General features: G+C 40.9%; 1 protein-coding gene across 1 annotated transcript; it reads left to right on the forward strand.

Moving 5' to 3' along the window:
* The first annotated feature begins 12,623 nt into the window (after positions 1-12,623).
* LOC147319360 (metalloreductase STEAP4-like) lies at positions 12,624-20,717 on the forward strand. Its single transcript, XM_086311920.1, has 10 exons — positions 12,624-13,148; positions 13,526-13,633; positions 13,727-13,797; positions 13,922-14,009; positions 14,728-15,006; positions 15,163-15,257; positions 15,358-15,468; positions 15,884-15,926; positions 16,009-16,173; positions 20,030-20,717. The coding sequence occupies exons 1-10, from the start codon at positions 12,948-12,950 to the stop codon at positions 20,285-20,287; spliced, it is 1,419 nt and encodes a 472-aa protein (XP_086168046.1). The 5' UTR covers positions 12,624-12,947; the 3' UTR covers positions 20,288-20,717.
* Positions 20,718-23,427: the final 2,710 nt, after the last annotated feature.

Raw genomic sequence — 23,427 nt, forward strand, 5'->3', positions numbered from 1 at the left:
ATCAGAGTGACTGTTAGGTTTATATTGTGGATTGTCATTTATGCTTAGAAATATATAACCATATATTCTTAGAGGTGTATAATCGATTGTGTAGTGATAGGATGTGTGATCCTTAGTGGTCTGCAAAGACTGTATGCATTCCAGAGTGCTCTGGAATCACATCTATGTCCGTTTAGGTATAAGTGCCTTTTGTTTAGCAGGTGACTCGTTCATGGGGTCACCCCCCCCCCCACATACACACACACGCATACTTACACATACACACAGATGGTACTCTTTGTTCACATGTACACCTATGTAAGATGTCATATCTTAATGAGACTATGCATATTCATGTAACCTCAATAAACAACAGTGCTACGGGGGGGCTGACTGAGAGTGACTGGGGTTCGAGCATCAGGAACAGCACTCGTCACAGTTCTGTCCCTCGTGCACATGATTACCAAAGAACTTTGGTGACTTGCGTCTTGCTTTTGCCATTGTAGTAGAATTGTCTTGTTCCAGCGGTGGGTCTGTGCCAGACAAACCCATCAGTGACCACTCAGGTTGAGCGAGTTGGAGACTAAATAAAAGAGGCAAGGTTGAGATGGTGGATTTACTACGAATCGGATGTTGAAGATGGCGCTGCCAAAGCTGGAGGAAAAGAGGAAGGCCACAGAAAAGATTCATGGATGTAAGGAGGACATGCAGACAGTTGGCGTGACAGCAAAGGATGCAAGAGATGGAGTGAGATGGAGATACCTGAGGCTGTGCCCTGAAAGGAGCAGCTGAAAGAAGAAGAAGAAGCCTGTAACAGGAGCTTTTGCACGCACTGTCCAGCTTTCACTAGTGTAATTCTAATTTATTTGCATACCTCTTCTCAGGTATCTGTATCTGTGGGATTTACCAATAAATAGTCAACTTCAACTACATGCATCTTCGGAAACTAATTTAGCCTAAGGATGCTGAAGTCAGAAATTCTTGTGACAAGTGCAAGAATCTACTTCTACCGCTCAAAATCGGCTAATCTTATAGTGCAAATATGTGAGTATAAATGTAAGTTACTGTCGATACGGAGAAAACTCAAAAGTTCAGAAAGCATTTTTGTTTGCCTTGAGAAGTGCAAGCAAATATTTCAGTGAGCGATAAGGCCACTGGACAGCTCAATCCTGCATGTCTGTACCGCTAATATTCATTTTGTTTGCCCTCACTGCTCATTCTCTCTTCTTGTGGTCATGAATCACAGAAGGCCAGGAAGTACAAATAAAAAAAATTAATATGAAGTGAAAATGCATGACCGTAGCCTTGGGGAATAGAAGAACAGCAGGGTAGAGACCATTTGTGAGAATGTGTCTGTATACGTGCATGTGCGAGAGGCATCAAGAAAAGGAACATTTCTCTCAGAGCAAAAATGAGATTGGGGAATTGGATAGAACGCTCCTCCACCCCTCCAATGAAAGGGGCTTTCTCATATCGCAGGAGGACGTATGAGGTGTGAAGCAAAGGCATTGGATCACGACCGGGTTCCCAAGCATCTCGAAGACTTGATAAGAAAAAAAAAGTACTGCAGCAGAATTAAGAGCTCATCATTTGGAGAAATTGCTTGGGAAACATCCAGAATTGTACCAATGCAAACGCTGATAAGGAAACTTCCTGCGAGAGCGAGCGTCAGTGTTTCAGCCTGAGAAACAAACGCTGATGGGCTGTACAGCATGTTTTAACACCGCAGTGCACAATATACAGTATCCAGCTCAACTCAACTCACTCACTCTATCACTGTGAATGTGCTTAGGGTGGCACATGTACAGCTATACCCACACAACAAGCACCCACACACACACACACACACACACACACACACACACACACACACACACACACACACACACACACACAAACAAGCCAAGGTAGTAGACAGCCAGTGTGGAGATAGATGGAAGAGGTAAATAGGGGTGTCATGGCAGTGTGATGGAATGAGGCAAAGGAGAATTCATCCTGTGTTTCCTCTAGCCTCTGTCCCCCTGCTGACAGCATCCTGAAATAGGGCCCGCTGTGTCTGTATATAAGTGACCGTGTGTGTCTGTGTATGTTTGTGTGTGAGCATCTCTCTTTTCTATATGCTTCCTCCTCTTGCTGTGTGTATGGTTTTTTATTTATTTATTTATTTATTTTAATTTTGTGTGTCTCCCTGTGTTGTGTATCATCTCAGTTCTGGAAACAGGATGAAAGCAGCCAATGTGAGGAGAGATAACAGTAGGGAATGAGCTAAAAGAGGGAGATAGCCCCCTGGGGGAAGATGAAACAGCCTTACTGTTTCGTTTTTATGTTCAGATCTGGTTTGAACGGAAATCCCATCGGGCCAGTGGTCAGTAAAGTGTTATTAGATCCCACAGAGAATCTGTCTTTTGGATTGGCAATACAGCAGATAATCCTTTAAATGTTGTTGCTTTAAGGTACAAAGGACATAGTTGTAAATGTGGTAGGTATTTAGTGCATTCTGGGACAGGTTTGGGTCAATCGAAAGGCATTTGTATTTATAAAAGAGCGAGAAAACAATCCTAATGGTTAGCCTGGCAGATAAGAACACTTTAACCTTCTGCTGCTCGTTTTTTAACAGTGCCAAAAGAACAGTGACTTAATTATGCACAGCATTTAAATTCACCAATCACTGACTAATTTGGTAGATATAATGTCTAAACGTCTCATTAACACAAATATCTAATCAGCCAATCAAATGGCAGAAATACAATGCATTTAGGCATTTACACATCAATTCAATTCCATTCAAATTTCTTTATTATGGCAATAAACAGATGCCAACATTTGCCTCAAGCCACTTTATACTGTAAGGTAAAGACCCTACAATAATACAGAGGAAACTTCAATAACCAGACAGAATGAGCAATCTGTTGGCGAAAGTGGGACAGAAAAACTGAGTTTTAACAGGAAGAAACCTCTGGGAGAACCAGGCTTAGGGAGAGGCAGCCATCTGCTGTGACCAGCTGGGGGTAAGGAGAGTAAGACACTCAGCCTACCTTTATGACCACACTGTACAGCGTATCCATCTTCTGATTGCTGTTTCCAGTAGGATAATACGCCATGTCAAAAAGGTCAAATCATCTTAAACTAGTTTCTTGACCATGACAATGAATTGACAGTAATCAAATGGCCTCCATGGTCACCAGATTGCAATCTGATAGAGGACCTTTGGGATGTGGTGGAACAGGTAAATCACATCAATGATGCACTGCCGAGAAATCCGCAACAATGTTTCATGTTATCATGAACGATAATGTTTATGACGTGAAGAATTGAGGCAATTCTGAAGGCAAAAGGGAGTCTAAATAAAGTTGCTGGTGAATACATTTTTAATCAGGCAATTGACCAAAATGAAGCTTTTTCTCATCTTTCTGCCACATTTTGGACCATGACTGACTTTTGTGTTATTAAATAAGTGCTCTTTGGCAGATATAACGACGCCCTCTCGGGAACATACGCACCAAAAACACTATCAGTGAAGCAGGAGAAAAAATTCTGCAGAAGCAGTGGCAAAACCTGGCTTTAGGCGCTCCTTTGCAAATCAGCAAGAAATCATTTTTTTAATGCATTTGAATATATACTGTCTCCAGGTAGGTTCGGATTAAAAACTTCTTCAATATTACAGAACCTTTCTTTGGGCTCACCTACTCGTTCTTAAATGGCACATTTGTATTTTTGCTGCCATTTACCTCATCAAATAAAATATACCTTTAAGTCGTTGTTGGAGTGCTGTGGGCTGGCCCTGCCATTTATAAATCGAAGTGGTTTTAAGCCAGCCTTCTTTTTTTTTTTTTTTCTTAAATGACATCAGAAACAGCAGTATGCGACATTACGTGATGGCAGAGCCAGCCTTCAATGAAATAGTGGAGCGCAAAGTAGTACTCTTATCCCCACATTTTTTCACTTTCAACTGTCTGTTTCTTTTTTCGCTCTCATTTTCTGGCTCCGTCTGGCTTTGTTTCCTACAGTCTCTCCTTCTTTCTGTCCCAAGGGATAAAGACCCTCCCAGCCTAGAGCTCGTTGTGCGTGTGTTTAGTAATTAGAATTAAAGTATTAGAGTTAAAAAGGAGGATTTCAGTCTGATTATGATGAAGGAAAAAATAATCCAAACTCTCCCTTATTGAAAAGAAAAAAAAATTCAGTGCAATACCACCTTTCAAGTGAACAGAGCTAAACAGACCAAACATGATTTGCTTTTAAGTAAAGCTGTCAGCGGGTTTGTGCATGTTTTCTCTGGGTGTGCATGAAAATGTTTGAGTGTTTGTAGGTGTGTGGATAAAGTGTGTCTCTTTGTGAGTGGCTATAAGTGAATGGGTCTCATCCGTCTGCCTTTCTTCTTCTTTTTTGCGGTGACTTTTCTTCTCGATTAAAAATGAATGCCTCCCCTTCTGCTCTCTGTCACTTTTCCCTGCTTCTGCACCCACTCCCTCTCTTTTTCACTATTATCCCCTCTATATCCTCTCTATTTTCTTCAAGCTATCTCTATATATCACTCCGCGCACACATGCGTGCACACACACAGTGACACTTTCTTCCCTCCTTGCTCCTCGTAGCTCTCTCTTCCCATCTCATTCTCTGAGACCCCCCCTCTCTCTCTCTTTCTGAACATATTTCATCAAAGGCCCTGCACACAGGTAACACTCACCCTGATCTCATTAACTGCTGCTAAGCGCGCAAGACTTGAAAGAGCACACTGTTTCAAACACACACACGTGCACACAAACACACATACATGTGCACAGACACACACACACACACAGCTTGTATAACCCTAACAGTTGCATAGGACAAGAAAATCAAAGCTGGAACCTTCCAGAGGGCTCATGTATAATTCTTAAACTGAGAAGTGTTATAACAATCTAATGATTTCAGGCTGAGGTGCGAATGCTGAGATAGGCCTTTATATTGGGTGGGTGTGTGTGTGTGTGTGTGTGTGTGTGTGTGTGTGTGTGTGTGTGTGTGTGTGTGTGTGTGTATACCCCCCTCACTCAGTCTCTGTCCTGTTAGTAGCGGTATTAACCTGGGGTCTCTCTGCTCTCCTGATCAGTGTAACCCCATTAACTCCCATTAAGTCTCATTACTTCCCTCGTGAGGGTCGTTACAGCTTCCTTTATCTCATTACCTAAACACCACAGTATGCATTCTGTGGATTTCTGCTCAGTGCCACATAATTTTTGCAAGTAACTGCGACTCCTTATGTGTTTCATTGGCGGTAGGACCAGGTATGAATGGTGGTTTGTAAGCCTGCGATTGACAGTAATTGAGCAATCCACTTCCTCCCAAAGACGAGAAGGCAGCCCACACGGCCAAGGAAACAGTTTTTTGGGGGTTTTTTTTGAGGCCTGAAGGGCTGTGTGGAGAAACTACCAGAGAGGGGGCAGTAGAGTGACAGCTTGACACAGAGTCATAATTATACATGACTGTCAGAGTGAAATATTCAGCAGCGTGTGGTCATGGGGATGAATTATATATTCACTACTGTGAGGACTTCTGTTCCAGAGTGGGATTTGATGTTGTAGGTGCTGAGAAGGAACGGCTTCTGGAGTCAAATGGAGGGGAAAAACACAGAAACGGAGTGAGCGGTGTGATTAAAAGACATGAAGGGTGGCCACATTAGGTCAGATGTGGAGGAAGTGAAGTTTTACTCAACAGCTCGCAGATCTCTGCAATACTCTAGGTGCATGAAACATGTATGCCAGGCACAAGCAACTTAGAGCCTTACACAGTTTTTTTTTTTTATTGTTGTTTTCACTCTAACATATGCTGTTCACAAACTTGCAGTTTAAACACTGAGTAAACGTCCTTCTGGTCATTTGTAGTTAGAGATAATTCACTGAAGCATAATACATACATATTTACAAAAGTGATGAGCGGTTCATTCTGCTTCCACTTTATACCGTTTCACTTCTTGTTTTTAGTGTGTTGGGAAAGAGGTGTTTTTGGCAAATCATAAAACTTATTGCAATAGCAGTAAAATTTTAGAATAGGTTGCTTTTCACTCCCTATAGCATGTTTGTCAGAATACACAAAGAATAAATCCTAAATGGCATAAATGGAGCAAAGCCTACAAAGCTAGTTCAGGCAGACAATTTGCACAGCACTTCCAGACTCTCATGTGACACAGTATTTGCTGCAACATCCAACTGAGTCTTTGTAATAAGGTGGTGTATTTAAGCTGTCAAAAGCCCCGGTTACACTCCTGCTCTGCCAGTGTAGCTGCTTTTATGGCTCACTTTGCAACTCGTGCTGCCACGGTTACCGCTGCTTCTGCTGCTGCTAAATTTCATCAACAGCTGGTACCTGACCCACACACAGGGCTCATAAGATAGAAGTTTATCTTGGGAGATGGTTGCTCAAGGTCGTAAAATAGTCAAAGATGACGGAAAAAGTCCCGCATAATACAGCACATATGACAGACGTGTCTGCCTCTGATGTTGCTCCCGGATTTATACACCGCATCATTCAAACTGCATGCCTAAAAACCTTGCTATTGTAATATTTATTATCACATATGAGGCTTTCAAATGCAGGCATTATTTATTAAGATCTTAACTCCAAAATGTGATTTAATCCAGCTGACTAAAACCCAGTGGCTGTTGTCAGATTCTGTACATAAACATTTGAAACATCAGATCATTTAACTGGGCTCCATTGCTCATAAAAAAAAAATAGAAATTCAATGCCTAAAATATCTTTGAGCAGAGCGATGAAGGAGCCAGCTAAGAGAATTGGCAAAAAACAAACAAACAAATCCTCTTAGAAGTCATTTACTTTACAAGAGCAAAGACAGAAGCTAAAACATTTCATATTTCATTTTCACTTGTGAGTTAAGTATGTGGTTAGTGTTGTCATGCCTGGACCAAAATAATAAATCAATCCCAAAATCCGATTCCATGCAAGTCCACCTATTTGTGCAAAGCACCAGAGAGATAATACTGGCTATGTGTTGATATAGAAAGTACCAGATTACAAATGAATTTGGTCACTGTGTTCTTCTGCCGGGAAAGTCCGTATTACAAAACACACACTGGCTATGTGTTGATATAGAAAGTACCAGATTACAAATTAATTTGGTCACTGTGTTCTTCTGCCGGGAAAGTCCGTATTACAAAACACACAAAAAGGAACTAATGGAAAAGACTGAAAACTGAGTTACAAAAGTGCAAAAACGTAATACACTAATCCCCGCACATACAAACGTACAGGTGTAGTACCACAACAGACATACAATTAGTCCTAAACAGAAAGAAATAGATTTAGTTAGGTCAAATGGTGTGCACTAAAGTGTACTTGGTAGTGTGCACTCAAAAAATAGTTTACTCCAGTAAACATGGAGTAATAATTTTGAGTAAAATGCAACTGAAACATACAAAATCAAAGGTTTATTTATTCAGATAATTAATCATGAAGGAAAATGAGCTTGGTTTAAACAGAATGTTCCAGAATGACCAGATTCCATTAAGGTTATCATTTTATATGTAAAGGTTTTACAAGTTGTCAAATTGCTTAATGTCAGAATTTGGGGCATAAATACTTCATTGATTGTGTGAGCTCTCTGCTGCTCCCCATATTTGTGTCTCTCTAACTTTGGCTCTCTAACCTTTGTATTCAAGGATATTAAAGTTATTAAATAACTTTGCACACACATTAATTGAAATAAAACAGAGGTTACACCAAAGTAGGTTGTAGCTACATCTGTGGTGGCTCCATCTGCGGTTCTATAGTTGTATTTACTTTTAAACCTTTCACTTTTCCCTTATTATAGGATGACTAATCTACATAATACCCGTAAAAGAGCAGCAGACGTTTGAAGCACATGTACCCTTGTTTTGCAGACACTGCGCTGGGACAGTCCATCACGTTCTTGCTTGCTATGTTATCACTGATCAAGCTGACTGTTCACGGCAGGCCACGAGGAAATGTTCCCCACCAACATGTTTTCAATTACTCTGGATTTTTGGTATAGTAAGCTTCACTTTGGTGGTTTTATGCAGGATACTACATGATGAATGATAACAGAAGGAACTGCACTGCCTCCAACCCAAACCAGTTTGGACAAGCAGTCCCGAGTAAAGGTCTAACCAGGCAAGCAGATACCTGTGAGTGTTTGTAGAAGCTTTAGGGGCCCAACGTCTCCACATAATTTTAGTGTTATTTTGAGGGGGCAGAATGGGCCGAGTCAACAGCACACACTAAGTAGACCCAATATCCAGAGTCTCAGGTCCCCTCCAGTATTGCATACATCAGTGTTACCAAGACAACCGTTCAATCTTTTAGTCAGGTTTTATAACCACTGTGATTAGGGCTCATAAAGCTGAGACCATAGCCTGATGTTGTTCTGCATTGTAAGAGATAGAGAGACAGATATATGAGCGGAGGCGAGGGAGCACATGTGTGTGTGCGGATGTGCGTGTGGAGTGAAGTGTGTTACAAGGAAAGATTGGATCTGACCCATTAACTTTACAGATCACTCATTGAGCTCCAGAGCACTAGGGGTCAGGAGGGAGATTTCACTGTAAATCTCTAAAACGATCAAAATGATAGACCAGAGAGCTGAGGGACAGCGAGAGGGAGGGAGGGAGAAAGAGAGGGAGAGTAGCAGAGCAACGAGCAAGCACAGCTTGCAGCAATGTTTCTGACTCTGTCCAAAGCCAAGATAAGTTTCACTATGGATGTCATCTGCGTCCAAAACAGCCAGCTGGACTTTATTTTCCTCTGTTACTCGTGTAAACAATTTGCAAAAGGGAGGTTTTGACAGCTTTGCTATTTTCAGTGTAAATGGTGAAAAAGTACCTTTGGCAAAAAAATAAAAGAGTTCATAAACCCTCCTGAATTATGAGGATTAGGCAAACCTAATCAGACTAAACTAGTAATGCACAAACAGTTGTACTTCTCGTCTGTTTATTGAGCACATTTAATCAAGTAACTGCAAACTGTGTTGGGTTGTGTCTAAAAAAACAGCTTATTGCGGCAGCGACATTCCTCACATGTTTTTGTTTGTGAGATTTGGACGTTGAGGAGGAAGAGGAGGAGGGATTTTGGACACTTATGTAACTGTGTCTGGTTCTCAACATTTCCAGGACATCTTGATCAACAGTTCTCTGCAGTTCATATTAAATCATCATGGGTGGGTTAAGGTTGGGTTCTGAGTTGGGTTTTCTCACAAACAAATACTGGGTCAGGCAGAAAAACATCCCTCAGCCAGTGACATATTCCTCATCATATTTCAGAGTTGCGCTTTTCCTTCACACATATTGTGCTTTTTTTTTTTTTTTTGCTTTTTTTTGCCAAAAACTTCAACTTTTGTCCCATCTGTCCACAAATGGTTTCTGGATGGTCTTTGATAGGTGTTGGCTGCTGGTGTTTTTCTGCTGCACACAGGTTATTTTCACCTATTTTCGGCACTCCACATTGTGCTGCAGATGGAATTTTTGTAGGGAGCCCGCTGCAGCAGCAGTTCTGAATTTTCTCCATGTATTGAAAGTTTCCCTTATTGAGGACTGGTGAACCCCCAAAATTTCATAAAGGTTTTGTAGCTTATTACTATACTATTACTATCACTGTGATCCAACCTTTTACGAGAGCTGATTTTGTTCCTAATCAGCTTAAATACACCATATTGTTTTAAGCCGGTACTGATCTGGAGCCCACAAATCAAATCTTATTTTTAAAGTTTTGATGAAGTCATTAGTACAGAGCACAGTGATTATTTTTTCAAAGTTTGTCACACAAACACAAACTTTGTCTTATTAGTTTTTTCAAACTCTGTTTGTCTGTAATTTTGAATCAGATTTTATGTACAATCAATGCACAAATCCTGGTGAATGTTCAAAAACATTTTCTTGCAACTAGCCCTGGGTTATTTTTCCTTCTGGGTCTCTCATATTTCTGCCTTAACCTCCTAAGACCCGAACTCTTCCAAAGCATGCTTTTTTAATTCCTCTTTGATATTTGGGCATATTGGCACCCGATGAATTATAAAAACAAAGAATTACCCGATTTTTTTTTTTTAGCCTTATTTTTGTTTCTAAGAAAAACGAGAGCCACATATCGTTAGCTTCATAGCATAAGTGCCTAAGTCATTGACTTAGTCAAATGACTTAGGCAATTATGCTATGAAGCTAACGATATGAGGATATTTGTTTAAAATTTCATTAGAACAGTGGCAGTATAATGTCCTCAAGTGGATATCAGGCCCTTGTGTAGAGCAAAATTGAGTATTTTGGATCACAGTGATAGTAATAGTATAGTAATTTTGTGTAGAGCAAAATTGAGTATTTTGGTCTAAATAACCCAAAATGTGATGTCCACATATGTGGACGCCAGGTCCTAGGGTGTTTTTAGATGTGGTCTCTGGCTGTGTTGGGTCATAGCCTGCAACCCAAAACATTACTTCAAAAAGATAGCTAAGGAGGTTCACATGAGGACATTCAGCGCCTTAAGGTAAACACAAACAGCAGATGTGTCATGTAGAGGAGGTGAAGCGAGAAGAGGGAAAAGTCACTGTACTAAACTAGCCTCAGACCAGGATGTTTTTTTGCCCTTCTCTTTTGCCCAGTGGCACAGGAGCTTGTTTGCTTGGTCACACCTCAGATCCAATGACCTCTACCCGTCAAACCTCTACAATATTGTGGAACCATTATCTAGAATGACTTCTAACAAACCAACCACCTCTTTGTATTATCGACCTTGATTTTAGACATCCAATCACAATCTACAGGAAATTTTTCTGCTGTGTGTCACTATCACTACAACCGACCATCACACTCAGATAATCTATAACCTGGTGTCCATCTCATCCAGTAACACATGATCACGGTCTAAGTTCTTCTGCGATCAACGTTCTTCATGTATGTATGCACCGAAACCTTGAACAGCGTGACTAAAAGTCTCTCTTTTTCACTATAACACCAAAGAAAGCTGGATGTTACTCTCTCTATAAGCCTCATTTCACGCAGAAAAATCTATTGACATACTATGGGGCTGTAATGCAGTCTGGCTTTTGCTTAGACACTCATATATTGCAGAGTGTAAAGCCAATCATGGTAATGGCTTTAGCCTGGGAATACTGGAAGGCCCAATCATCAGCCTGAGAGTGCCTTTTTTCAGACTTGACATTTGATATGTGATTGCCGCTTCCATTCAGTTTTGTTTTGATCATCAGAAATCCACCCACACTGTTTTAAGCTAGATTGTTTGGTGCATAGAGCTCAGAAGTACTTAAGTGCAGCTCTTGTGCTCACTGAGGTCTAGCTCTGCGCTTTTGTGCCTGGGCTTTTACTGATTGAACTCTGAACTTTTGTCTAAGAGGCTAAGGGACTCCTGGTTAGTTATAACTGACCGCTTGATATGGGAAAAAACAAACACTGTATCATATAAATAACACTGACCTGCTAGATTTACATAAACTTTAACTATTTTTTTCACCCAGCAGACATTCATTTGTTTACTTTTCTTCTTACTGTATTTACTGATCTGATCAAGCCAGATGCTTTCTCTTGAACACTGCTTTTCCTCTGACCTTGGTATCTTGTGGGAGGAAGAGCAAGTGAGTAATTGTTTACCAAGTAGGAGATTAATTGCAGTTAAGGTCTCTGGCTAATTATGGGCCAAGAACCCAGATCAGCAACAAATTTCATTACTTTTTTTGTTTCTTTGTGCATATATGCATATATACTCGTGTGTGTGTGTGTGTGTGTGTGTGTCTGTTTGCATTAGTAAAGTATAGTTATATTTGTGCACAATACATCCACACGCCAACCACTTAGTGATGCAGCACAGCAGAGGGAGTAATTACAGATTAGGACAGGTCACTAGGCCTGAGGTTCACCTCAGCCCTGAACGGTGGAGCTATTTTGGACCTCTGGGAAAATAGGAAGGGCTGCACTCAGAGGCCAGCTTAAGTTATGAGGCTAAGAACATTAATTACTCACTGGGACAACACATGAGTGCAGCTTAGACTGTAATTGGTGGGTTTGCCTACAAACTCCATGAATCAGGGTGCACCTCTTCTGACCACTGTATCCCTGACTGATTATGAGGATTGTATTCTTTGACTCCCAGTGAACCACAATTATCCTTATGATATTAAAATAAGTGTTATTTGTTTTGCACTCAAGACCAAGCAATTATGTAGGTACAGGACGTGGGAATTTTACATGTAATATGAGGTGACTGTGATTTTGTCTATGAAGTTTTTTGTGTGTGTTTAATTTGAGGCACGGTTTCCATCTACATGTATGAACCTGTTATGGTGAGCTTGTCTGAGCAGAAACATTCCACACGTTGATTCTTAACTGCACATTTCCTTCATGTCCTCATATCAACAACTTTCATCTACTGCATAATCTGGGTTTCTTGTGCTGTGACTTTATGTGATAAATTGGGGAAAATATTTTTTTCCAGCTATAGTACATTGAAGTCTTGTTTTCCAGTGTTGCATAATATGTGTGGTTTCCCAGAAGCCTGCCATAATTCTTTACTTTGCCACAGTTTTCCTGGCAAAGCAAAGCACAGAGAGACAGAGAGGCTCAGATAGAAAACTAGGGCTCTCTGAAACCTGCCTCCAACCTTTTGCCATGGAGTTTCCCAGATTAAACAGACTTCAGTCTGAGCCAATCCTAAAATGGGAGGGGATAGACCAATACAAAAACTGACTCAGGACTGAAAAATCTGTCAGTCTAGAAAATGACAGAACAGACACATGAACTTGAGAGGCAGTCAGATGGTCCACTGGCACTTTTTCCAGAAGATTTCCTTATTTGAAGTAACAGTAATTTAGTTACAACTGTCTTGAACTTGGACACATTACCCAGCTGTCACTGGGCTTGCAGAAGACCTGGTAGAGCGTTTTGTTCTTTCAGAACCACAGGAGGTATTCTCCCTTTTTGTGTCAGACTGTGGCCGTATTGTGTGACAGACTGAGCAGCATGTCAAAGGAGGTGAATTCAGAGAGCGTATCGCTGTGTCCTTTGAGCACACCAGCAGCCACTGAGCAGGAGATGCTATGTATCTTTGGGACGGGGGACTTAGGGCGCTCTCTGGGCCAACGTTTGTTCCAGACTGGCTACAAGGTGGTGTACGGCAGCCGCAGACCCCACAGCTGTGGCCCATTGCCTCCGGGAACTCAGGTACAGAGCATGATGTCTGTTGTTTTTGTTGTTCTTGTTCTTATTTGACAGCTGATATCACAACATGTGAACTGAAGGATAGTCCTTAACCAAAACAAATACCCCGTATTCAAAGTGCATAGTTAATGCTGTGAGAAAAGCAGCTCTTCTAATCAGACTTGACCTTGTTTAGCTAAACATGTTTGCTGATAATTTGTGGACATGCAAGCATCTCTCCAGATGTTGCTGTTTTTGTTTGTGCCCTACATTGTGCATTGGTTTGTTTCTTGTCCCGACTGAACTAGAATGTCAAAGTAAATGAAACCATTTGTCAGCGGTCGTGTTACTATGTGTCATGGCCGTGCGTGACAGTTCTCCTGTGTTTATGTCTTGTGCAGGCGATGAGTCATGTGGCTGCAGCCCAATCAGCCAGGCTGGTTTTTGTTTGTATTCACAGAGAAAACTACAACTTCCTGGAGGCGCTTGCACCTCAGCTCAAGGGGAAGGTACCTTGTTGCACAGTGAGATGACTTTGTGTGACAAAGCACTTGGATCATTTCTAACTTTTCATCCACTGTATTTATTTAATTGATTGGAAGGTTCTGGTGGATGTCAGCAACAACCTCAAGAAGAATATGTACCCCGAGGCCAATGCTGAATATCTGCAGAGGTAAGAGGAAACTAGGGCAGTAATGTAATAATATGAAATATTGGGATATCTCATGGACCATGTGGGTTGAATCACCTAAAAAAATGTAAGAACATGAGGCAAATGATTGTTGTTTAATAACCAGGCTAATCCCTGGAGCTCAGGTGGTGAAGGGATTTAACACCTTGTCTGCATGGGCCCTTCAGAATGGACCTTCAGATGCCAACAGACAGGTAAAAGCTACATCTGCTTGTTGTGTTACAATCTCCTTGCTTGCATGAATACTAGGGGTCATGTAAAAGGCCTTATAGTAAAAACTATTACGTATTTGCATGCAGAACCACATGCATTTGACAGTCTCTGATATGTTCACACAGCAACTGCTGACCAAGAAGTTAAAAATAATAATCTCTTTCCTAAAGGAAAATATTTCCAACCAAATTATATTATTAACTCATTTTGAAGTTTTGATCAAACCAAAGCCAAGCGAAAGAGGAGAGGAGTCAGCCTCATGTCTTTCCTGAGAATGCTGTCTCTGTGGTATCCTTGAATCAATTAACTCCACACTCTCTCTTAGATCTAAGCATCCCGTCATGTGTTTTGCTCTCTCACTGCAGCATGTGTGTATTTTTCTGCTCATTTTGATCCAGTTTCGGAGTCCCAGTGGACAATAAATAAAAAATAAAAACCACAGGAGAACGCGTGTGTTGTGGGGAGTACATGTTTATGCACTGGACTATGTTTAATTTTGAGCACCATCAGCAACATTGCATAGGTGTTGAGCATTCCTATGACCACATTGACTGTCAGTGTGTCTCTGTTGGTTGATCATCATGTGTGTGAGATTCATAAACATAAATGTGTAAATGTAGAATGATGAAAACCTGCACTTCTCACATGGGGCGCTTCTTGAGCGTTAAAAAATATAGATTGTTTTTCTTACCTCTCCAGGTGTACGTGTGTGGGAACAGTCTTGAGGCAAAGCAGGCAGTAATAGAGGTGGCTACCAAATTAGGCTTCACTGTTCTGGACAGGGGGTCTCTGACTGCCGCCAGAGAGCTGGAGGATTTCCCTCTGCAGCTCTTCCCAGAGTGGAGGCTGCCCTTGCAATTGGCCACTGGCCTCACTGCCTTCTTCTTCTTCTATCTACTCATCAGAGATGTCATCTATTCGTATGTGGTGAATGATAAAGACATCTCCTTTAGAATCATGGCATCCTTGGCCAACAAGGTAAATCCTGTTTATTACCTTACAAATTAGCACATGGTACACTTTGAAAAGTCACCGCCAAATGTATCCCATAAAAAATGACTGAACAAATAAAAAGTTTTCACTTAAAACTCATGGTTTTTATCCTCAAAACAACTTCCTGTCTCCTTCTTTCAGGTGTTCCCCATCGTGTCGCTCATTATGCTGTCTTTGTGTTACTTGCCTGGAGTCATAGCTGCCTTCCTTCAGCTCTACAGAGGAACTAAATACAAGTCAGTAATCAAAATAGGATGCAATTATATTTAATCCCAGCAGAGAGGTGTGCAATTTTCTAATCATTTTTGTGCCATACTACTCAAACCCATGTTTCAGGCGTTTCCCCGACTGGTTGGATCGTTGGATGTTGTGCAGGAAACAGCTGGGACTCGTAGCTCTTGCTTTGGCTTCTCTGCATGTGCTCTACACTCTTATCATCCCTATCAGGTGTGTAAGAGCTGCGCATCTTCATGCCTCTTCATTAAACATATCTGGGACTGTTTATAACTGCTCACTAGAATAACATTGTTTGGGAAGATGTACATGGTCCCAAATATCATTGACTTTCTTTTGGTCTCTGGTCGCCACATCGTTGACAAATGCTTCATGTGTGGATTCAACTTTAAGCACTAGTTTCAGACTACCCATAGATGACATGTCAGGGTCTGGTTGCCTAGGTAACCCTTTCACATATATACAGCTATAATGATAAGGCTAAATCATGCTTTAATAAACTTGTGAATAATGTTAATTCAGCAATTCTTGTGAAGTCTTCATCTAGGTTTTATTTCAGATCTTAAAGAGTTATGCCCATCTGAATTGTCCACATGATTTTTCTCTAAATAATCATTTTTGCCCTCAGATATTATGTGAGATACAGACTGGCAGCACATACTATCTCACAGGTAAGACTTGGAAACATTATTAATCATACCTAGTTCCACCACTCCGTAAACAGCTGGTAAAAATGTTTACTGTGATTTTAAGATCAAGGAGAACAAAACGTCACTGTTTGACACCACCATGGCCTGGCGTACTGACTCGTACTACGTTATTGGGATTCTGGGATTTGGCCTGTATCTCCTTTTGGGAATAACTTCCCTCCCTTCTGTCAGCAATGTGCTCAGCTGGAGAGAGTTCAGCTTTATACAGGTAAGACGGATATAAAATGTAGTATCTAAAGTGATGTATCTCTAGCAGAAGGGGATTGATCTTTGAATTTGTTAGAAGTCTGGCAGCCAAGTTTTCAATGAGCTGGAAGCAGAAGAGGAGGGATTTATAGCAGCCCAAACATCATGAGATGAAAGCATGGAGCACTTTAGCAAGACCTGCTAGACAGTAAAGAAAAGAAAGTAATAAAAACGTTAACTGGAGAAAGCTTAGACCCAACGTTGCCTTGTAAACCTGTCCTAACAAGTTAATAGAATTGACCTGCTCATCCACTTATTTAGAAAATATAGCTGACTTAAAATGTTCTTATTGAATAAAAGAGGCCAGAATTATATACTGTACCCTGCTAACTTAAGTTGTGATTCAAAGACATCTACAGGGAGTGCAGAATTATTAGGCAAGTTGTATTTTTGAGGAATAATTTTATTATTGAACAACAACCATGTTCTCAATGAACCCAAAAAACTCATTAATATCAAAGCTGAATGTTTCTGGAAGTAGTTTTTAGTTTGTTTTTAGTTTTAGCTATTTTAGGGGGATATCTGTGTGTGCAGGTGACTATTACTGTGCATAATTATTAGGCAACTTAACAAAAAACAAATATATACCCATTTCAATTATTTATTTTTACCAGTGACACCAATATAACATCTCCACATTCACAAATATACATTTCTGACATTCAAAAACAAAACAAAAACAAATCAGCGACCAATATAGCCACCTTTCTTTGCAAGGACACTCAAAAGCCTGCCATCCATGGATTCTGTCAGTGTTTTGATCTGTTCACCATCAACGTTGCGTGCAGCAGCAACCACAGCCTCCCAGACACTGTTCAGAGAGGTGTACTGTTTTCCCTCCTTGTAAATCTCACATTTGATGATGGACCACAGGTTCTCAATGGGGTTCAGATCAGGTGAACAAGGTGGCCATGTCATTAGTTTTTCTTCTTTTATACCCTTTCTTGCCAGCCACGCTGTGGAGTACTTGGACGCGTGTGATGGAGCATTGTCCTGCATGAAAATCATGTTTTTCTTGAAGGATGCAGACTTCTTCCTGTACCACTGCTTGAAGAAGGTGTCTTCCAGAAACTGGCAGTAGGACTGGGAGTTGAGCTTGACTCCATCCTCAACCCGAAAAGGCCCCACAAGCTCATCTTTGATGATACCAGCCCAAACCAGTACTCCACCTCCACCTTGCTGGCGTCTGAGTCGGCCTGGAGCTCTCTGCCCTTTACCAATCCAGCCACGGGCCCATCCATCTGGCCCATCAAGACTCACTCTCATTTCATCAGTCCATAAAACCTTAGAAAAACCAGTCTTGAGATATTTCTTGGCCCAGTCTTGACGTTTCAGCTTGTGTGTCTTGTTCAGTGGTGGTCGTCTTTCAGCCTTTCTTACCTTGGCCATGTCTCTGAGTATTGCACACCTTGTGCTTTTGGGCACTCCAGTGATGTTGCAGCTCTGAAATATGGCCAAACTGGTGGCAAGTGGCATCTTGGCAGCTGCACGCTTGACTTTTCTCAGTTCATGGGCAGTTATTTTGCGCCTTGGTTTTTCCACACGCTTCTTGCGACCCTGTTGACTATTTTGAATGAAACGCTTGATTGTTCGATGATCACGCTTCAGAAGCTTTGCAATTTTGAGACTGCTGCATCCCTCTGCAAGATATCTCACTATTTTGGACTTTTCTGTGCCTGTCAAGTCCTTCTTTTGACCCATTTTGCCAAAGGAAAGGACGTTGCCTAATATTTATGCACACCTGATATAGGGTGTTGATGTCATTAGACCACACCCCTTCTCATTACAGAGATGCACATCACCTAATATGCTTAATTGGTAGTAGGCTTTCGAGCCTATACAGCTTGGAGTAAGACAACATGCATGAAGAGGATGATGTGGACAAAATACTCATTTGCCTAATAATTCTGCACTCCCTGTATATAATCACACCACTTTTTACAATCAGAGGAACTGTCCTCCGATGGTCACTAAAACAAATGTAGGTTTTCCATCTTTGATTTATAGTATGTGATTCGTGCAAACTCATATTGGCACATCAGCGAAACAAAACTCTTGGCCTGATGAGTGAATCCTGTTTATAAGAAGAAAAACTTCAAGTCACAAGTGGAGGAATGAGAGTGTGGGATTTTTCCCTGGAGCTGGCCCACTGATGTTCCGAGCAATCCATCCAACAGATTTGTGCTTGTACAGAAGTTGGCATCTTTGCTTATTACTGGAATCAATTAATATCAGATAGAAAATGGAAAACATGCTCTCCATCTAGAGCAGGGGTGTCAAACATAAAGCCTGGGGGCCAGAATCAACCCGGTGAAGACTCCAAACCAACCAACTGGATGGTTTTGGAAAACAGAACATTTGGACATTTACATCTGTGTTTTCAAAAGTTTTACAGATTTTCCTGATGATAAAGAGATTCCCCGTGGCTATCCATACAAAGCCAAACTAATTAAGTTATAGATTTCTATAATTTAAAGATGTCACAAAGATAAAATGTGTTTGACATCCCGGATCTACAGTAAATGAGTATTTTTGCTAGTCTCTGGTTTACTCAATCACGCTTAAAAATAAAAACAAAAATAACAGAAGTTTCAAAACACTTTTTTTTTTAAACAAAGAACAAATAAACACAGTGGTAGGAAAGAGCATTTCTGTGATATGTAATCTGTCAATTTCTCATAAAATGAATACAATAAAGCTCATTGGTAAATTTAATTTGTTTCAACTGATCATCTCTTCACTTGGCCAGGAAAAGCTGCAAATGACAACCAGATTGATGATTCAGTTAACACACGGATGCTTTTTATGAAATATCCCTCGTTGGCACTCACTTCTAATATGTCTGCTGGAGATGCTTTCAAGTGCACCCTGAAATTTTCCACGTACTGCTACTCCACTATTGCCCCTATTTATACTCGAAGCTGCTGAGGAGCAGTTAGTGTGAAAATTGACAGAGAGGCTACTGCGCCTTCAAGGAACGATTCTGGCAGAAAAATTGTTTGGTAAATTGTTCACATTGTGTCTAATTTGCAAAGGTACAAACTGTGACTGGCAAGTACAAATGTGGATAGGAAAACACACACATGGGCCAGGCAGCTGTGTTAAAGTTCCCACTGGAAACAAACTGTCAGAAATCTGTTAGTTATATTTCCCTCCTTCTCTTTCTAACTCTGTCTTTACTTAAACAGACACAAATAATGTTTACCTTTGTTCCCACTCTGACCAATCAAAAATGAAATGGGACACACTACAGGGAACAAACTCATTCATAAATGTATCTGGGTCATGTCAAGCTCATATTCTTATTCCACCCCTCCCTTTACTCCAGCCCAAATTAGAGCAGAGATTTAAATGTTAAGTTATGCATCAGATGTAATTTGGGGGCATATATTATCCTGGGCCTCAGTCCTAAGGCTTTGTTCATGTGTATATAATGTATTTAAATGTGCATAAGTATGTATGTGTACCTTTATGTATATGAGTACACAAAGTCAAAGAGTGCATGCGTTGCACATATGGAGCTATGTCTCTATTAAGGTCAGCTTGTCACTGCAGTTTTTGACTTCATATAAAAGAAAAGAAATTGTCTTTTATCTTTATTCTTTTTTTTTATTTTATTCACATTTATGCTTCAGCACCTCTCTCCTCTGAGTAGCTGAGGCATTCACACACAGACGACATGTTCCTTATGCATAGATGCAAACAAGTCTGCCAGAAAGAAAACTGACTGCACATCATAACATCAGTGCTTTCTGAAAATAAATGGGTGAATGAAATGTAACATGATGAACCTGTTTCATTGTTTTACTGTCTTTCAGTCTAAGCTGGGCTACCTGACACTGTTCTTCTGTACATTTCACACCTACCTGTACGGCTGGGATGAGTTTCTTCAGCCTTCATCCTACAAATGGTTTATGCTCCCTGGCTACATGCTTAGTCTGGTGGTGCCTTCCGTGGTGTTAGTGCTCAAGCTGCTTCTCCTCCTGCCTTGCGTGGACAGCACTCTCACCCGGATTCGACAGGGCTGGGAGAGAACTGATCCCGAGCAAGAACGCAAAAAATTACTCCTAACATAAGGCAATGGCACTGCAGGTACAAATGAATTATAAACACAGACGCAAAGGCATAGATGTCATAGAGCCAGGATTATATGTTTACAAGAAAACTGTTCAGTGTTGTAAACGTGGTACATGTAAAAGCAGCTTTCCTTTGCCTTTGTGTTCGCCTCCATTGAAGCTCAATAATTTCCACATCCAGAAGTGTTACACAATGTAATCTGAGATTCTGTGTTGTGTCCTCTATGACATCCTTATAAAAAATAAAGAAAAAAGAAAAAGAACTATCAATCTGAACTTGCAGTGTGTAGTGGGTTATGTTTATTGCATTTATAGTTACGTATTTGGTTCTCACTGCTTTTCCTTTGTTCTTTATTGTTAAACACCCATTATGTTAATTGTAACCACTGTAAATACTCTTTAAAATAAACAGCAGTGTAACAGACCAAGATTGTCTTGTCTTGTCTCTCTTTCTATATCTCTTTCTATCCAGAAGCTCAAACTTTGGGAGATTTCCCTGCTGAGTTGGCTGTGTCTCGTTTAGTCGTCTCGATCTGATCCCTCTCCAGGGTTCATCCCTCTGGCTGATCAGATAGCGTTCTCTCAGAAACATTTGGCCTGAAAACCAGCCTTCTCCCCAGTCACCGCTGGATCTCATCACTAGGAAAGAGGAATTTAAGACTCCTCCATCACCGTCGTCTGTTGAAAGAATCTATTGTTGGGTTGTCACAGTTCAGATAGCCCCGTGATGTTGCGCTGCATCAAGTCATTTCCTGAAGTGAGTAACACGTAAACACGTAAACGTCATTTTATTAGTAGCTGTAAATGAAATCTAATCATGACAAGTACAGGCGTAGATGTGAAAGAATGTATTCAAAGTAAAGGATACACCATTCCTGTGACTCCTGCTGAGTGTGATGGACGCGCAGTGAAGGAAACTTAGGCACAGGCAAAAGATTTTTTATTTAACCCAAAAAACATAATTGGTTAACTCGTGCAAAAAGAATCAAAATCTTGGGCCCATAAAAGAGGTCAAAATAACAGAACTCTTCTCAAAGTTGACAGCACTACTGATTAGTGATGGGTCGTTCGCGAACGAAATGGCTCTTAGAGCCGGCTCTTTGACGTGAACGACGAGAGCCGGCTCCTTATCGCGAGCCGTGACGGCTCATGGGTTTTTTTTTTTTTTTCTTTCTCTCACCCTCTCTCTCTCTCTCTCGCACTTTTTTTCCGCTTCACTCTGCACGCGAGCCTTGTGCTTTACGCTGGGCAGAGGGGCGGTAGTTACACTCAGTAGCACAGGAACAGAGCCAGAGGGAGAGAGAGAGAAAGAGAGCCAGGGACAACAACTTCACATTAGAAAGGTATAGTAATCATCCACAACTATTTTCGGTTGCAGATGATAAAGGATTCAGAAAGTGCGGATTCATGCAGGCCCATATGACAGAGAATGTGCATGTTCTTTTTGTTTTCATATTATAATTTATATTTAATTGTGTTTTGCAGTGTTTTGTGTTGTTTTCACTTTAAATTTGTAAAAGGAAACAGCTGAAAATTTAAATAGTTAAAAGTTGAAATGTGAATAGTGTCATGGTCTCCGTGCCTGCCCGGTCGGCCCCACAAGGCTACAATTGCTGTTGCTGTTTTCTCCCTCTCTGCCTGGGCGGAGCTCACTGTGGGCTCCCGCCCTTGGCCCACACACACACCTGACAACACTCACCCATCATCACCGGGAGCACTATTTGAGGCTGGAACACAGATCCTCTCGTCGCTGGATGATTGTACCCCTAACGTTAGTGTTCTCACAGCTCTTGTGCTTCATATCCGTGACTTGTGATTAGTTGGTGACCTGCTTTCTCGTCTGCTTCAGATCCCCCCCCCCCCCCCCCGGACCTGCAACCTCCCTGCTGCGGGAAAGTGTGTGAGTGTGAGCGAAGAAGACGTGAGCGAGTTACCCTGTGATTTCCCCCGGAGTTTTGGATCCCTTCACTGTATATATATTGCACTGCACTGTAAATAAACCACACCTTGGAGATACCTTACCGCTCTGCGTTGAATCCCTGTACCAGATCGTGACAAATAGTTGATTTTTGTATTATATGATTTATTTATTACATTTTATGTGGCGTGAATAAATAAAAATATATTTACAGTGGTCCCTAGAGACAAAGCACATACAAACTTCAAATCACGTACGAACTCTGAAGCATGTACAAACTCCAAAACACGTAAAAACACGTACAAACTCCGAAGCATGTAAAAACTCAGAAGCACATAAAAACTCAAAACACTTACAAAAGACAACAGAAGTGCTCCAGGATGCTGGGCGCAGTGTTGAGCTTTTGTTATCTTGTGGCTACACAATCCAGCAAGTACCAATGACCGGATTTGGTGTGTGATAGTAACAGGTAGATGAACTTTTTTTTAAATTATTTAAATATATTTGAGTGCCTGTGTATAAATACACAAACAATACACACATGCTTTCAATTGTGTAATTTAAGTGATCTAGTAGCTCTGCTTTGGAAGTTCAGTTCATGCTAGAAATGTGTTTTGGAGTTTGTACGTGTTTTGTCTCTAGGGGCCACCGCATATATTTATATATAAACATATATAAATAAAACCACTTTTTTACGTTAGTAATTCCTTTTGTGCATAATTTTATATTATTGTGAATAATAAATTAATTAAAGCAACAAAACAACCTGAAGAGCCGGTTCGGAGCCGAAAGAGCCGGCTCTTTTTAGTGAGTCGAGCCGAAAGAGCCGGCTCTCTAAAAAGAGCCGGAAATCCCATCACTACTACTGATAACTCAAACAAACTGACCTAACTTAACGAGACAAAGGGGAAACTTAAATAGTGGCTGACCAGCCCACAAAAAACACGAGAAGGGATAAAACACACAAAACCTAACTAAACCTAGCATAATGAACTCCAATTCCCCCCCATGGTCCCGAGTTATGGCATGAACCAATTTGTAGTCTTCCTTTAAAGCTCGCTCCGCCCCTTTTCCACCTCTTGGCTCCTTAATCAAGGGACTGGAACAGCTGCAACTAAGGTAACTCAGAAAACAAAAGATTAATCATACATAACAGTGTAAACTAAAATGTGCGCACTTATTTTAGAATGCAGTGTTATGTGGATATGTGAATTAATTCTAA

Source organism: Aulonocara sp. 'chitande type north' Nkhata Bay, linkage group LG11 (assembly GCF_057382095.1).
Source record: "Aulonocara sp. 'chitande type north' Nkhata Bay isolate Kocher_YH1m ecotype deep benthic linkage group LG11, A_spYH_male_GT1.1, whole genome shotgun sequence".
Lineage (NCBI taxonomy): Eukaryota > Metazoa > Chordata > Actinopteri > Cichliformes > Cichlidae > Aulonocara > Aulonocara sp. 'chitande type north' Nkhata Bay.

What these genes read in the sequence shown, in the direction of transcription:
- LOC147319360 (XM_086311920.1), top strand. Translation starts at nt 12,948, where the DNA reads ATGTCAAAGGAGGTGAATTCAGAGAGCGTATCGCTGTGTCCTTTGAGC. An exon ending in CACCTCAGCTCAAGGGGAAG is followed by an intron (nt 13,634 to 13,726) that starts GTACCTTGTTGC and finishes ATTGATTGGAAG; the next exon opens with GTTCTGGTGGATGTCAGCAA. An exon ending in ACTCTTATCATCCCTATCAG is followed by an intron (nt 15,469 to 15,883) that starts GTGTGTAAGAGC and finishes TTTTGCCCTCAG; the next exon opens with ATATTATGTGAGATACAGAC.